Here is a 16,301-nt window from a genome sequence, read left to right as displayed (position 1 = left end):
GGTCCCTTTGAGAGGGAAGGGATTCGTTGAAAGCTACCCGGACAATTTCAGGAAGGCGAGTGAAGCAGATTTGGGAGGGCGCGGGAGAGGAAGTGGAAAGGGAGGAGGAATGACGGACCTCTGGGGAGGCAGGGGTTAAGCGGGGCTTGGCCCGCAGGAGGAAAGGGCGGAGCGAACGCCCGGGAGGCGGGCTCTCGGCGCGGCCTCCCGAAAACAACAGGCGGCCCAGGGCCAGGACTGGGTTAAGGGGGTGGGTCCTGGGGGAAAGCCACGTGCCGGAGCGAGAGGCGATTGGCTCTTCCGGGCTTGTTTGTGAGCGGCCATTGGCGACGTCGGGGTGCCGCGACGAGCCGATTGGACAGGGCTTGGAGGACTGCCCGGGCCGGGGTGGGGAGGAGGTGACCGGTCCCGGTCGCTGGGCCGGGCTGGGCCGGGCTGGGCCGAGCTGGGCCGAGCTGGGCCGAGCTGGGCCGAGCTGAGCGCCGGCACAGCCCGCGGGGGAACCGAAGCCCGAGCCCAAGCTGCGGCTGTCGCCGCCGCCGCCGCCGCCGCCATGCGCTGGGTCTGCGCGCTGCTGAAGAATGCGTCCCTGGCAGGGGCGCCCAAGTACATCGAACACTTCAGCAAGTTCTCCCCGTCCCCGCTGTCCATAAAGCAGTTTCTGGACTTTGGTACGGAGTGGGCGGGGGGGCGGCTGGCCGTGGGGGCCCGCGGGGCGCGGGGGGCAGTGAGTGAGGGGGCCCTGGCCATGAAGGGTTAACGCGGAGGAGAAGAGAGGCCCAGCGTGACAGGGAAGGGTTGCTGGGGTACAGGTAGGAAAGGGTTAAGGCGGGGGGAAGGGGCAGGGACTGGCCCTGAAAGGGTTAAGGTATCCTGGGGACGAGCTCTATACTGGGCTGTCAATGGGAAGTGGGGGCACTGAGAAAGGAGGGGTCTAAGGATCTTGCTGGGCTTTGTGAGAGGTCTTGGAGAGTAAGGGACAGCGAGGAGGTGATGTTAGGGTAGAAAGGGAGTGGGGTATATCCAGACAGAAAGGGTTAATGGTGGTTGTCCTAGTGACTCAAAGAGAAGGAGATGGAGAGGAATGGGGCAGGGATGCTGGTGGGAGTAACAAGGTGGGGTTAGGAGGTGCAGACATCTGGAAGGGGACCTGGGCTGGGCTGGGCACCCTGGGGTCAGCTGGGGACCCGGCTTTTTCTGAAAAACGTAAACAGGAGGGAGGTCGCTGATCAGTATACCTCCACCCACTGAAGAAGCTGGCCCCCAGCTGGCCCACTAGGCAAGGACACTTGAAGAGCAAATCTGTTTGGGCTTGGCTCCCTGTTCCCAACCGGGCGGAGGCCTGGAGCACCATGAGGTGGAGTCAGGAGGCTTGCAGCCTTGGCCACCCCTAGGTTCCTGGGCCAGGATCACCCACCAGCAAGGCCCTGGGGGTGCCTCTGGAGCAGAAGCAAGGCTGTGCCACTGTGGCCACTGAAACAGGCATTGTGTGGGCCTTGTCTGTCTACACTGTATTTCCATAGTGCCAGCTGGGGATTAGGAGGGGGTGCCGAGGTCTCTCAGGAGTTGAAGAGACAGTGCCTGGCTCAAGTTACAGCTGCGTCACTGATGGGAGGGGGTGGGGAGGTGGCAGCTAGGACACAGGGCTCCTGTTCCCCAGGACTTGTCTGCCTGCCCCCCTGCCCTATTTGAGCTGTCCCCATGTAGGAAAGCCCCCTGGGCCCATTCCCAGCCACCAGTAGCTGTCCGGTTCAAATTGGACCCCGATTATAGAAATGGGCCAGGTAGGGCTCGCAGTAGAGTTTGGTCCACTTGCTGTGCAGTGGGGGAAACAGATCTTCGGAAGAGTAGTCACATGCCCTAGGCGGCAGACTTGGAAGCAGAACTTAGACTAGCATCTAGCTCTTCTGACTCTAGGCCATGGCCTCAGTCCACCACTCCATCTTCATCTTGAAGCCAGACCAAGGACCAAGATATTTGGGTTCCCATCCTTGGGCCCTGTGTGCCTCACACGTGGGCATTAACACAGGGGCATCTTGACAGTGGTCATCAAGACCAGCCTGGGTGAAGACGGACTGGGCTAGAAATGATGCTGGGGCCCCGCTGCTGCTATGGTCCAGGCGTAGGGCCCCCCAGCCAGCCCCAGACCCGGGAAGGGGTGGTTTTCCCAGGCTCCTCTGCCCACCCAATCCACCCCACCCTACCCCTCCCACCTCTCAGAGCAAGCGTCTGCTAGGGGAGACAGAAGATGAAGTAAGGTAACTGAGGCCAGAGGCAGCCACAGATGGGCCTGGGATTGGCCCTGTCCCCTCTGGTTCAAGGCAAGCTGGCCGGAGGGGTGGGGGGAGGACACAGCTCGGAGAGGGTTAGGCAGGGTGGCATAGAGGTGGTAGCACTGCAGGGGATTAGGAGAGCTGCTTTGTTCGGTACACCTGGCCACTTCTCTGAAGTCTCAGGAAATGAAGGGTTAAATCAACCTGACCCTGAGATGACCTCTGGCTCCAGTGGTTTGCAGCTCTGTGGACTCACTTCTCTCTCTCTCCCTCCAGGGTCCAGCAATGCCTGTGAGAAAACCTCATTCACCTTCCTCAGGCAGGAGCTGCCCGTGCGCCTGGCCAACATCATGAAAGAGATCAACCTGCTTCCCGACCGAGTGCTGAGCACACCCTCAGTGCAGCTGGTCCAGAGCTGGTGAGACCCCTGGCCAGGTCCCTGCAGCTCCCACTCCACTGCCAGATGCCCCTGGGCTCCCAGAATCTCTGTGTTCCCAGCAGCCTTGAGGGAGGTGGGGACAGAGGGGAAGCACAGGGGCTCCAAGAGGCTGAGGAGTTGCCCAAGGTCAAGTGGAGTGCTAGGCCAGAGCAGGGACTGAGATAAAGCTCCTAGCCTCCATGCCTGTGGACCCGCCCTGTACTTACCACTCTCCTTTCTCCAGAAACCCAGGATCCACATGGGGAACTGTTTTCACAGCCAAAACTCAAACCACGCGAATATCAGCATTCACCACCAGCTCTGGTTCCAAAAACCCAGCCCCTGCTGGGTACTGTTCATCTGGGGGCAACACTGTAGGAAAAAAGAAACAGGAAGAAGCGAATTTTCAAATGATGTAATCCAAGCTACAAGTCGGCCTGGTTTGGATGCTGGAAAACACTCAGATGCAGGGATGGCACAGTACCTACCCCCGAGAACTTTGGAGGGCCAAAGACCAAAAGTTACAGCAGTAGCAGAGGGAAATCCTCAGTAGAGGTCGCTCTAGAACTCTGGCCCAGGTTAAGTAACTGGATAACATGACCCAGTGGCCGGTCACATGAAGAACAAATAAGAGTTTGCTGTGTGACTGGCGGGCAAATGGTTAATCCTGGTTGGTCTTTGGTGGCACCTGTGCCTAAAGGCTTTGCCAGTTCTCCTGGCTATGGTGCGGCGTGGCGGTGGTTCCCTGCTGGATTCAGGAGCAGCGTCCACACCTGCCGTGAGCCCAGCGCCACGCTGGGAGCAGGAAAGCAGCAGGAGCAGCTGCTCTCCAGGAGCCCGGGAGCTGGCGGGGAGCAGGAGAGTGGGTCAGCTGAGAGTGACGTAGATCGTAGATCGTGGCAGGAGCAGTGAGCTGCCGAAGAGCTACCTTTACTAAAGAACCAAAATGTTATTTAAAAAGTAACATGAATTGGGGTTCTTTTCCTTCTCATCATGGGAGTATAACATGTCCGCTTGGACATTTGGAAGACACAGGAAAACAGAAGAGAATGCCACCCACTCCCCTCCACACCATAACCAAACACCGTGGTAGGGTTTCAGAAGGTCTTAGCGGTGCCCTTCTAGCATCGTTTCTATGCACAGATATATGCGTAGGCAGGACTTACTCTGATTTAATGAGATACAGTAAGGAAAGTGTTTTGTGCACAAGGCCAGGCTCCCAGCAGGCGCACATGGGATGTTAGTTGAAGCAGAGAGTTGTGGGGAAGTTGAAATGGACGCATAGAGGAGGTGACATATCACTGGGCCTTCCAGGGGGCCAGAGTGAGCCTAGACCTAGAAAGAAGGGAAGGGCATTCCAGGCCTCGGAACTGCTTGTGCCAGGGCGTGGAGGCAGGCAAGGGCCCAGCAAGGGCCCAGCGACCTCACTCTGTGCCTGCAGCGCTTTCAGGGCAAGCTGTCAAGGAGGACGGGGGTAGAGGGCAGAGACTGGAGTTCCTACAGCCCAACCAGGTCACCCCTCACTGGTCCCTGGCCCTCGGAGGTCCAGGACATCTGAGCCAACCAGCATCTCCCACCGCGGGGTGGTGGGGAAGTCGTGGGGAGGAGACAGAAGGTGCCATCTGTTCCTTCTCCAGCTCTGCCCAGCTGACTGGCCTGGCTGCCTCTCCAGCGGGCCCCTGACGCCAGGACAGGCCCTCTCAGGCCCCTCCCTGGATGCTGTGTTCCTAGGCGAGCCGGGGGATGTGTGTAGGGATGCGGGGGAACAGGGCGCTGCCGAACTGCCCAGGATGCCCCCAGGCCCCTGCAGAGGCCATTTCTGAAAATCAGTTACGCATGTGTGGGCTTGGCCTGGCCTTTCTTCCCTCGAAGCTTAGAAGTCATGTCCAGCCAATAGCAGGACAGGGCGAAGTTAGACAAGAGTGAACACTTCCCAGTGGTTGATTCAGCTTGGAGGAGAACATGCTACGGGATTACTAGAATGTCCTGACACACTGACCAGAGCCCACTGAGGTCGTTTCCAGAGAATGGGCATCATCGGCTGCAGCAAGGGAGACTGAGGTCTGAGGGGAGGAGGGACTTCCTGATGGGGCGAGAGGGCCACCTGTAACAGAGTGCAGACCCCCGCTCCAGGAGAACCCACTGCCAGCTTGGACGCAGAGGTGGTGGAGGTGGGCAGAGTTTGCACAAGAGGAGGGGGACAGCATACCAAGAAGCCTGGCAAGAGGGCCTCTACCCTCAGAGTCTGACGTGTAAGGAGCAAATGCTGCCATTTGGAAAATGGAAAAGTCTGGTGCAAATGCTCTGAGCGGTAGTGGTGATACGATGTGGTAAAGGCTGATGGCATTGTTACTCAGCTGTAGAGAGCTTCTAGGCAAGAGTCAGTGTGGACAAGTCGAGCATTCCTGGTTTTAAATAAACCTGGTAAAGTGTTTCAACCACACAGACCTGGTGCGGAGGGAGCCCGTTTTGGAAGTGACTGGAAGACAGTAGAAAGCCCTGACCATTGGCATCAGTGTCAGCATACTTGACTCTGAGGAGTGGCTTCGCTGCTTGCTGAATACTTAATCCTTAGCAAACCCTCTGGCCTCCGTGAGCCTCAGCTTCCTCGCCTGTAAAATGGGGATCCATTCTGTTTCTAATGCAAATGCCACCATTAGATGCAAAAGTGTGCGGAACTCTGTCCACACAAGCTGTGTCCCCGAGCTTCGGGGCAGCAGGACCTCCAGACCACAGATGTGAGTGTGGCCAAGGTTCTGTTAGACAACGTGGTCACCATTGTGATGGTGATGATAAAAGCAAACAGCCCTGGAGGGTCTGGAGTTCCCATGCACCAGGAACTATTCTAGCCATGTCCACATATTCACCCAATTAGTCTTCCCAACAGCCTTCTGAAGTAGGCCTTGCCATTACTCCCATTTAGATGAGCGGATTGAGGCTCAGAGAGGTTCGGACGTGTGTCTGAGATCACTCAGGCAGCAGGTGGGAGAGCTGAGACCCCAGCCTAGGCTGTGATCTGGCGGCTGCATTCATGAGGGGAGAGGAAGAGTGCTGAGACGGTACATCCACCTTCCCAGAGTGCACTTGCCGGCTAGCGACGTGAGAGCACAGAGCAGGAGAGAAAGCCAGCCTGAGGAGGGTGTGGAGTTGGTAGGAGTGTGCTTCCAGAAAGTGGGGGGGGTGGGGGTTAAGTGCGAGTTGCAGAGTAGAATCAGATGACAGCAGTCACTCTTCTCACTAAGGGTCTTGCAAGGGTCGTAGGGGAAGGGGCGGGAGGCAGTGTGACCAGCACCTTCTCAGGAGCCTCCCCTGCCTGTGTGTAGACCCCAAACCCAGCCTGCGGGGGACCCGCACTCCCGCCTTGCGGGAAACACAGCCCTTGAGAAGAACCACTGCCATGGCTGTGGCTCCAGTGGCCCGCGCTGCAGCAGGCATGGAGCCGGGTCTGGAGTCACGTCCTCGCGGAACCCTTCGGCCTCTCCCTCTGTAACCAGAGTTAAGACTGAGGATGTCGGAGTGGCACTGCCATGAACCCCGTTTTCGAGCCGGGGACCGGAGCGGCTCAGTGGCATCTATAGGGCACAGCTGGCCACAGGACCCGAGCCTGCCTGGCTCAGGGCCTGCACTCAGCTCCCCTCCAGAGAGCAGCTTCCAGATGCGGGGCAGGTCTGCCACCTCCCCTCTGCCTTGTTCACACTCCTTACTGCCAGCGGCTGTGGACGCTAGTGCATGGTGCGCACACACTCACACACGCTACCACGCACACGCCCACTCCACCTCCCTCCACATTCCACCCCCTGCCTCCCAAATCCAGGGCTCTGGGCAGGCTAGAAAGCTCCAGAAGGCAGGAGTCCTGGGCAGCCTGATTTGGTGCTGAGGTTGGCAGGCCCAGGCCTTCCCTAGGGCAGCTCTCTTGGGCCTGCACTGCCTGCTGGGCCTGCTCTGTCCAGCCGAGGGGGAATGTCAGTGCCACATCTGTCATCACACTGCTGCTTTGGGCCTCCTGGGTCCAAGCCCAGTTCTTTCTCTGGTCCTCAGCAGGGTGCGCAGCCCAGGAGCCAGTGTCACTCCTCAGTGTCTCTCCCTTTAGGACCAGATCTTGCCTGAGGGCGACATCTGGGGTGCTAGGCCTCCATGGGCTTCAGGCCAGGGCCAGGGTCCTCTGGGAAGATCCTTCCCATCTTGTCCTCTCCCTCTGGAGAGCCCACCAGGAACCACTCCCTGGACGGAATGGCCCTGCTAGGGAGGCAGGCAGGGGTCCTAACCCTGCTTCATAGTCCCTAGTCCCGCAGACCGAGGCCCGAGGCTGGCGGCCCTCCCCATACCCGTGCTGGCGGGCACTGCCCATTGTCCGTCCATCCTGGTGCCCTTTGCTCTACTTCGTTGGCCATGTGACCAGGCCCCACTTCTGTTCTCTAGGGTGCTTTAGGCAGCCTCAGAGGGGTGGTGCCAGTAGCTAGGGCGCTGGGCCTACCCCTGCACTGGGCTCTGTCCCCACCCCTTCACCTCCTGGCCCAGAGGGCGGGGCCTCCTAGCTCCCACCCCCGCCCTCCCTGCTGCCTCCCCCCTCCAGCCCACCCCTGTCTTCGGAAGGGGTTCTGGGCTCCACTCTCCAGCTGGTTTCCTCCCCTTCCTCTGTCTACCTACCCCAATCTCGCACACTTGCAGGTTTTCTCCCCAAATCCCCTCGCCTTCCCAGAGTCATGAGCAGAAGGCTTTATCCTGGGCATGGGGGAGGGGGCAGGGATTGGGAGCGTGGTCTATCACGGAGGCGAAAGTAGGGGAGCCGAGCCCTGTCTGAGGCTGGCGGCAGCCGCCACCTCGGCCGCAGCGCTGCTGGGCAGACATGGGTTTGAATCCCAGTGTGGCCCCTTACCGTGGGGCCTGAGCCATATCACCTGCTTTCTCTGAGCTGGTTTCCGTCTACAGAAAGGGGAAATACGGCATGCTCCTCAAGGCTGCTGGGGGCCGGGAGACCCTGGGTAGACTCTGGGCACAGGCACTCCTTAGGAGAGTCGGCCCACCTGTTATTACTCTCCAGGGAGCTTGACAGATGCCTTTGCTGTGCCTCTCTGATTGTCTGCTGGGGCTGCAGGGATGGGGGGAGCAGGGGCGGGGGAGGCTGGTCTCTTCTGCTGGGTGGGGAGGGCAGGCAGGGAGCACCAGAGCTGGGACGGCCCCCTTCCTGCCATCCGTAGCATGGTGGCTGTCCAGAGCGTAATTACAACAGGACCCAGAGCCTACGCCCAGTACGACCAGGAGGACGGTGTCGGGTGCCGCGTGGGGGCTCAGAGGATGCCCTGAGCTGTGGCCCGTGTGTAAACCACCTTTCATAACAAGGGCACATGTCTGGAGAGTGCTCACGGCGTGCCAGGCACAGGGCTAAGTGTCACCTTTGGCCCTCACTGGAAGGCAGTGATAGCGGTAGGTACAGAACCCTCCACTTTCCTGGTGAGGAAGCTCAGGCCCAGAGAGCCTCCACGACTTGCCCAGGACACACAGCCCGGAGGGGAAAGCCAGGACGGGGACCCAGCAGAGCCAGCGCCCTGGCCAGAGCCCACCCCCTCCTCTAGTGTCCAAAGCGAGAGAGAGAGAGCGCGAGAGAGAGCGAGCGCACACCCAGCGGTTGGTAGGTGAAGGGGGAAGGGTGTTCTGGGCAGAGGGGTCCTCAGGGACGCGGAGGTGAGCGTTCTGAGCAGACCCGGCGCTGCACGGTGGCAAGAATACGAGGATTGAGTCTTCATGACACCGCCTCCCAGCCTGATGACTGCTTCGGGCCTTAGTTGAGGAGCCTGTGAAATGGGGCTAATTCTTGCCCTTCTTACCTGTCAAGGTCAGAGCACTGTGTATATAGGAATGTGGCTACCATGGAGGGCCCTTTTCTAGAGAGACCTTAGGCCGCAGAGCCCTCTGTTCCAGGGCTCTTGGCAGCCCGTCCTTCCTGCTGGCTACAAGTGTTTCTACCAGAGAGAGGCTCCGCTTTGTGGCCTTCCCCAGGAGAACAGTCTGTGGGCTAGACATGTTAGCAGGGAAATGGTGGGGGACCTGGCTTACAGGGGCAGGGGGACAGCGGCTCTAGGTTGTCCCTGTCTGCTGCTATAGGTGAGCCTGACTCCCTTGCACAGGCTGGCCCCCTGCTGCCTCGAGTTCGGGGCTTCCCAACACTCCCCTGGTTCCCCAGCTCTTCTAGGTCCTGGGAAAATCGGCCTCTGAGCCAGGCCTGCAGATGAGGGGCAGTGAGGGGGCCACGCACTCCTGCTGGGCCTTTGGAGTGAGCTGTCCTGGCTCTCCATGGGCTCCAGCCCCACCCACGGTCAGAGCTGGGCATGCCTGCCCTGCTCCTGTGTCCTTCCCACCCACCATTTAAAATCCACTTCCCTAGGCAGACTGCACGGCCCTGGTGCCCAGCTCCAAGCATTAGGCCATAATCCTCACTGAGCCCCTGTTCTGTGACGTGCCCTGGGCCAGCCACTCTGCCAGCCGGGCCCCATGGGATGCAACGGTAACCCTGCAGGACAAATGTTAGGATCGGTTTCCATGAAGAGGCTTAGGGAGGTTAAGCGACTTGCCCTAGCCTTCTCTCTTGGTCAATAACCCACGAGACCCCGGGGATGGGATGAGCCCCAGTGCCCTCCGAAGACTGCTATTCTTAGATTCCACAGCAAAGGTGCTATGAGGGGGACCAGCAAATGAGAAATGTTCTTGCATAACTTACTGTGTTGTCAGGGAGACTCGCATACAGATGAAATGAATTGAGAAAAAGTGTGGTGTAGCCTGTCAAGCAGGGCGGCTCTGCGTGCTGCTGCCCACTGCAGGGGCGAGGCAGGCGTGGGGGCGGCTCTGCGTGCTGCTGCCCACGGCAGGGGCGAGGCAGGCGTGGGGGCGACTCTGTATGCTGCTGCCCATGGCAGGGGCGGGGCGGGTACGAGGGCAGCTGAGTGGTTGGGAAGGGGGCCCAGCCTGGCCTGGAGCTGAGGTGATGCCCCCCCCCACTGCACACAGGTATGTCCAAAGTCTCCTGGACATCATGGAGTTCCTGGACAAGGACCCCGAGGACCATCGTAACCTGAGCCAGTGAGTGAGGGCCCCAGTGGAGGGCAGGAGGGCAGGTGCAGGCGAGGGGCCCTGGGTCACAGCCCCGAGGCAGAAATGGCCAGGAGGGTGGACGAAATCCCTGTCCTCAAGGATATCTGGTCTGAGGGGGTGTTAGCCCCTGGCCTCGGTGTCCCTCAGTCTGATTTGGGGGGATCCATGCTCCTGCCCACGAGGAACTCCCCTGGCATCGGGCAGGCGGTGGGAGAGTCAGGCTGGGCTTGGGAAGTGGCGGGGAGGGCGCTGTGTGTCTGTCAGGTTGGGAAGGGTCGAGTGAATGAAGACACGTGGAGAGGAGGTCGGAAGTGGGGGTGCCCCAGGGTTGGGCCCGGGTGGGGGCCAACAGCCGCCGCGCCCTGCAGGTTCACTGATGCCCTGGTCACCATCCGGAACCGCCACAACGACGTGGTCCCCACCATGGCGCAGGGCGTGCTGGAGTACAAGGACACCTACGGCGACGACCCGGTCTCCAACCAGAACATCCAGTACTTTCTGGACCGTTTCTACCTCAGCCGCATCTCCATCCGCATGCTCATCAACCAGCACAGTGAGCGGGGCTGGGGGGCCCGGGACCCGACGGCGCCTCCCCGGCTGCCCCGCGCAGGAGGAGGGCCGCGGCGCCCTGTGTTGTCGGGAGCACTTCAGAAGGCGAAGTTACACCGCCCCTTTCCAAAGCGTTCCATGTGGTATTCGCCACAGCTCTGTTGTGCTCAGAAATAGTTTGTCGTTTCGAGTTTGCTAGTCCCGGACTGTTCGCTGTGATTGTTGAGAATTATAACCCATTGGAAATTAAGTGAGTTCCTCATGCTCAGATAATGTCGGATGCAGGATGGTAAAGTGATTTTTACATGCCGCAGCGAAAGGAAGACCTGTAATGTGGGCTGTGTGGGGGACCAGGCCCGCTGAGAGGAATGCTTCAGGTCTGCAAACAGTCCAGACGTGGCTCGAGCCGGGGGCCGAGGGGCCCAGGGTGGGGTGAGAGGAGAGGTGTTAGATATAGGGGTGGAGTTGGAGAGTCCTGGGGGCAGGAGGGGGAGCCCCACCAACAGCTTCTCGCCCGCAGCCCTGATTTTTGATGGCAGCACCAACCCAGCCCACCCCAAACACATCGGCAGCATCGACCCCAATTGCAACGTCTCCGAGGTGGTGAAGGGTAAGTCGTCCGCACCATGCTGGCGCACGGAGGAGCTGCAGAGACACCCCCCCCCGCAGCTGCCTCGCCAGAGGATGCGCCATTCCCCCGTGGGTGGGGGCCTCATCCGCTTGGGTTTAGCGTTGGTGGCGCCTTGTGCCAGTGCCAAGCAAGAGGACCGCCTGCTGGGCGGACCGCCCCACTCTCTGAATGGCCCCTCTTCCCTCAGACGCCTACGATACGGCCAAGCTCCTGTGTGACAAGCACTACATGGCCTCGCCTGACTTGGAGATCCAGGAGATCAACAGTGAGCGAGCGGGGCTGGGTGCGCGTGTGTGCACGCATGTGCGCGCGTGTGCGAGTCCGTCTGTCTAGGGGCTCTGGAGAGGAAGGGGAGATGGGGAGTCAGGAAAAGAACCAGAGGAAAAAAACAAAGGAAAAGAACTGGATGGGACAGAAGCAGAGCTATTATTGACTTAGTAGTGGTAGTATTATTACTAATTTATTTGGTAAGTATTTATTGAGCAGTAAACATGCCAGGGAACGTCCCTGTTCTCACGGAGGTTACATTCTTGATGCTGGGGAGGCTGGGGAAGGGGGTCATTAGCCAGTGAGCAAATACTCAACAAGCTAATTTCAGATGGTGACAAGTGACAAGGAGGAAACAAGATGAGCTCGCGTGACAGTGATGGGGAGGAGCTTAATTAAAAGAGAGGTTTTCCTCTTTCCAGCCCCTGGGTGGAGTGGTCAAACTTGGCTCCCCACCCTCATGTCTCAGTTCCAGCTGGAGAAGGGGAAGAGGATGGAGAAGGCAGGACCCAGGGGTTGGACAGTCACTCCCCTAAGTCACCTGGCCAGGCCCAGCTGCCAGGGAGGCTGAGAATTCAGTCTCTACCTAGGCAACCAGGAGCCCGTTAGAACTTTGAGGGAGAGGGTATCTATGACAAGAGGGGGGGAAGAATGGATACAAAAGGATAGCTGCAGGGGTCTTACTTTGGGTGGGGTGGGTGGTCAGGGACCAGCAGGACTGGTGAGGGAGCTGGGAGATGGGTGGGGAGGCACTGGACACAGAGGCCAAGGCACGCAGGGCCCATGGGCCACAGACAGCAGCTGGGATGTCGTGTGCAGCAGGGAAGCCCATTGAAGGGTTCAAAGCATGGTGATGCCAGGGTCTGACTTTTGTTCTAAAGATATTTAGAGGTTGGAGGGGGCAGGCGAAACCTCAGGAAGGCCAGTTCAGAGGTCACTGCTGGAATCCAGAGGAGGGGAAGGCAGCAGAGATGGAAAGAAGAGGGTAGATTTGATAAATATCTTGGAGGTAGAAAGGTCAGGACCTGCTGATGAACCAGGAGGATTAGGGATCTGGAAGTTTCTCCACCCTTCCCCTCCCCCACCTGCTCCTCAGCCACCCCCTGCCTGTGTGCCAGAAACCTGAGTCATTTCAGGCCTGAAAGCCACTCCGCCCCCATCTTTAAGGCCCAGTTCCAATCCAGGTCCTCCGAAAAGCCTTCCTGGACTTTCCAGAAAACTCGGTTAGGCACCCAGCTGCCTTGGTATACCTCTGTAATGCACTGTCTGAATTGCTTGGGAGCAGAGATGGAAGGACAGAGACCGGCCACGTTACTTCAGTATCCCTAGGGTCAGGCGCAGGGCCTGGCACGTAGCTCCGGGTACAACACCCAATGGAAGAGTCAGTTGTGCCTTTGCCTAGACTTGAATTTCCGAGAGGGTAGGGCTGAATTGTCTTCATCTTTATGCCCCACTGCCCAGCACAGGGCCTGAGAGTCCTTCATTCATTAATCCATTACACATTTATTGAGCTCCCGCTACAGACAAAGCTCTGTGCCAGGCACTGGGAAGAGACACGCGGTCCCTAACGCCAAGAAGCTCTCCAGCCTAGAGAGTCATGTGCAGCACCCCTCCCCTCCCCCCACTGATTAAGAAGTTCTCCAGCCGTTTTGGGGTCCAGGTGAATGCTGGTAGGCTGGCTATAGGCTGGGTAGATACTTTCTGAATAGATGAGGGCTAGATGAACAGTGGATGAATGGAAGGCTGATCTGGGTAGATGGGAAGGGTGGGTGTTTGAACAGATGCATAGTGAAGGGACAGTCAGGTGGTGGAATGGACGCTGGATGGGTAGATAGAGGGATTAGTGGACGTTGAGTAGATACAGTTGTTGCATGGATGGATGAACGGGTGGATGGATGGACATCATCTAATGGATGGATGCTGTGTGGGTAGATGGTTGAATGGACACCGAATGCGTGGATAGCTGGATGAACAAATGCTCGCTGAATGACCCGGCAGATGGTTGGCGGATAAATGGGTGGTTGAGTGCTGGGTGCTAGGTGCTGAGTCAATGAATGCTGAATGGTGACCTCCTGACAATTTCCTGATCCTTGGTCTTGACTTCCCCAGCAGCATCCAACTCCAAACAGCCCATTCACATGGTCTATGTCCCCTCCCACCTCTACCACATGCTGTTTGAACTCTTCAAGGTAAGGGGATGGGGGGCGCTGGTCCTCTGCGGCGTGGGGGGATGGTCAGGCCTAGGCCGATCTCACTCATCTCGTCCACCTTTCACTCCACAGAATGCCATGCGTGCAACTGTGGAAAGCCACGAGTCCAGCCTGGTCCTCCCACCTATCAAGGTCATGGTGGCCTTGGGTGAGGAAGATCTGTCCATCAAAGTATGTGACCCTTGATGTGGGGGCCCGAGAGCAGTGGGGTGGGGACTTCCCTCCTGCCAGGAGATAGGCTCAGAGAAGACGCTGAGGATGGGGATGACCAAGGTCAGGGGTGTCAGGGGGTGGGGGGCGTGAGCACTGAAGCCATGTCCGTCTCCCCCAGATGAGTGACCGAGGTGGGGGGGTCCCCCTGAGGAAGATCGAGCGACTCTTTAGTTACATGTACTCCACAGCGCCCACCCCCCAGCCTGGCACCGGAGGGACCCCACTGGTGAGATGGTTTCCCTCCTGCACCCCCCACCTCCTAAAGGATGCCTGTCTTTTCACCGCTTCTCATCAAACTGTCACTCTCCCCGTCTCTCGCTTCCTCGCCTCCCATGGTCTTCGTTCTTGTGTGGCTGTATGTGGTGTCAGTCATCTCTCCCAGTCTGGGCCCCCCCCCCGACTCCCCCCAGCCTGGCCNGCCGCCCCCCACCTGAGCTGCGGGTGTCTGTCTGTCACCTTTCCTCAGTTCTCCCTCTCCCTCTAGCGCCCCACAAAGGTCACTCATCAGCACCTCTCTGTCATGCGCAGCAGGGCAGGTGGGGTTGGGTTTGGGAACTTGAGACCCAGGAGCCCCGTGACCTGTCCAGACCCGCTGTCCAGACCGGCCAGCTCCCAGGGCTGAGCTCCTCCACCAGCCCGCTGACTGCCCCCTGCAGCTGAGACCGCTCAGCCACTCTGGCTCCACCAGACTGCCCTCCCCCCGGGGGAGATCCTGGGAATCCCCTAGCCCGCCCCCCAACTCAGCACGTTGGTCCCCTGGCTCCAGGAGGCCCAGCACCAGCCTCCTGGTCACACTCCCTTCCTGCCCCCGTGTAGGCTGGCTTTGGGTACGGGCTCCCCATCTCCCGCCTCTACGCCAAGTACTTCCAGGGAGACCTGCAGCTCTTCTCCATGGAGGGCTTTGGGACCGACGCTGTCATCTATCTCAAGGTGAGGGTCCTGGCACGGGGCCCAGCTCGCGGGGCGTGCTGGCCGGTCAGCCTGCTGGCAGGTTTCGTCTCTGCCCCTCCACTCCTTTCCTCATTCCAGACTGAGAATCAGAGCAAAGCTACACTTCCCCAACCTGCAGAGACATTCCCAGCTCGGCAGGCAATTTAAGGAAGTCCATGGTCCACGACTAAGACCCCAGTTCTGGGGATCTTTGACTTCCTATAAGCAAAAGAAAGGGGGGTACCATAGAGAACTTGTCATTCGGCTCAGGGCCAGACTGAGGCCCAGAGTCAGTGACCTTCTTCAAGGTCACAGCCCACCTTCCCTCTACCTCCCTGACCCTTTGAGTGGCCTCCCGGAATGGGCAGGAGTGAAGCACAGAAGGGACAGGTCCTTTCAGTGGTCTCTCTGGCCCGGGGTTCGTTGTCTCGGCCAGTGTCTGACATCTAGCTGGGCTGACTCGGACACGGGGTGGGACATGGGGGCCATGGTCCAACACCACCACAACCCACACCGGGAAAGGGGCGACTGACCAGGAAGTGGGCGAGGCACTGGGAAGCGGGATAGGCTGACCCCGATACTCTCCAGGCCCTGTCCACGGACTCGGTGGAGCGCCTGCCTGTCTACAACAAGTCAGCCTGGCGCCACTACCAGACCATCCAGGAGGCCGGCGACTGGTGCGTGCCCAGCACAGAGCCGAAGAACACGTCCACGTACCGTGTCAGCTAAGGGCCACCTGCTCCCCTGCACCTGAGAGGACGGACTGCCGTCTCTGGGACTGGCCACCACGGCGACCCTCCCCATCCCCCCCAGGTGGGAGGAGGGCTCTCCCTGATGACCAGCTTCTGTCTCTATGGAAATCACTGCGGTGACCAGACTGTGGTCTAAGTGCCAATCTCTATCTCTCCGGAGACCCCTCGGTGGTCTCCCTGGTGTTCGGTCTCTGTGGACGATGCCTAAGGATGGGGGGACATCTCCATCCTGACAGTGGGGGGAGGTCCCAGAGCTGTTTCCATGGCAGTCTTCCTTCTGAGACTAGAGCTGCCACTTTTCTGCCAGGGGTCCAGGGTCCCCCCCTCACTGCCCTCCACAGTCCTGGCCTTCCAAGTGGACACCCTGCTTGCCTTACCCCCGCCCCAGCCCGTGCAGGCACCCCGGCCCTGGTCCAGTGTCAGTGTTAGCAAAGGGCCGGGTGTCCTTGGGGAGAGAAAGGGGTTGCACCCTCAAGCCCCTGGTTGGGGATCTGGTCCTGCAGCCTCTCCCTCCACCCTAAGCTTGAAGGTCAAGGTTAGGAGAGGGCAGTTCTCACCCAGGACTCGCCCTTAAAGTGGAGGAAGCTGGGAGGACCCAGAGATCAGCTGCCCCGCCAAGCGGCTCGGAGCCCTCAGGCGCCTCCCAAGCCCTTCCCCAGCACGTGCTCACACGCACGCGTCCACCTCCCGTCCCACACCCACAGCGCCAGACCCCCAATCCCACCGTGCCTGGACACGCACTTGCTTGGGGTGGCTTCCTCCCTAGAATGCTCTATGTACATAGCTAGTTTTGTAGCCCCAAAAGCCCCCACCCTTCCCCTCAGCACACAGGGGTTAAAGTCGTGTGCTCCTCCCAGTGGCTGTGATGATGACCGTGACATCCACAGTAAAGAGGACATTGAATGAGACCGTGGCCTGGCTGCTTTCCAGGGGTGGGGGGAGGGAAAGAGATCCACGAGCACAAACGCACGC

At 59.3% G+C, this 16,301-nt stretch overlaps 1 protein-coding gene across 4 annotated transcripts; it reads left to right on the top strand.

The window, feature by feature from the left end:
* Nucleotides 1-370: 370 nt before the first annotated feature.
* PDK2 (pyruvate dehydrogenase kinase 2) lies at nucleotides 371-16,237 on the top strand. Of its 4 annotated transcripts, none has more exons than XM_019804338.2 (11): nucleotides 371-671; nucleotides 2,550-2,691; nucleotides 9,694-9,765; nucleotides 10,146-10,330; nucleotides 10,847-10,936; nucleotides 11,145-11,222; nucleotides 13,334-13,413; nucleotides 13,507-13,605; nucleotides 13,836-13,873; nucleotides 14,464-14,577; nucleotides 15,166-16,237. In XM_019804338.2, exons 1-11 carry the CDS (start codon nucleotides 554-556, stop codon nucleotides 15,329-15,331), a joined length of 1,182 nt encoding a protein of 393 aa, XP_019659897.1. In that variant the 5' UTR covers nucleotides 371-553; the 3' UTR covers nucleotides 15,332-16,237. The 4 variants fall into 4 exon arrangements, with proteins under 4 accessions (XP_019659897.1, XP_019659896.1, XP_034497268.1 ...); XM_019804337.2 differs by having other exon boundaries at nucleotides 13,766-13,873; XM_002923731.4 differs by having other exon boundaries at nucleotides 372-671; nucleotides 13,337-13,413; nucleotides 13,766-13,873.
* Nucleotides 16,238-16,301: the final 64 nt, after the last annotated feature.

The sequence above is a fragment of the Ailuropoda melanoleuca genome, chromosome 13, assembly GCF_002007445.2.
Source record: "Ailuropoda melanoleuca isolate Jingjing chromosome 13, ASM200744v2, whole genome shotgun sequence".
Taxonomy (NCBI): Eukaryota; Metazoa; Chordata; class Mammalia; order Carnivora; family Ursidae; genus Ailuropoda; species Ailuropoda melanoleuca.
This window is presented reverse-complemented; position numbering and strand designations above follow the sequence as displayed.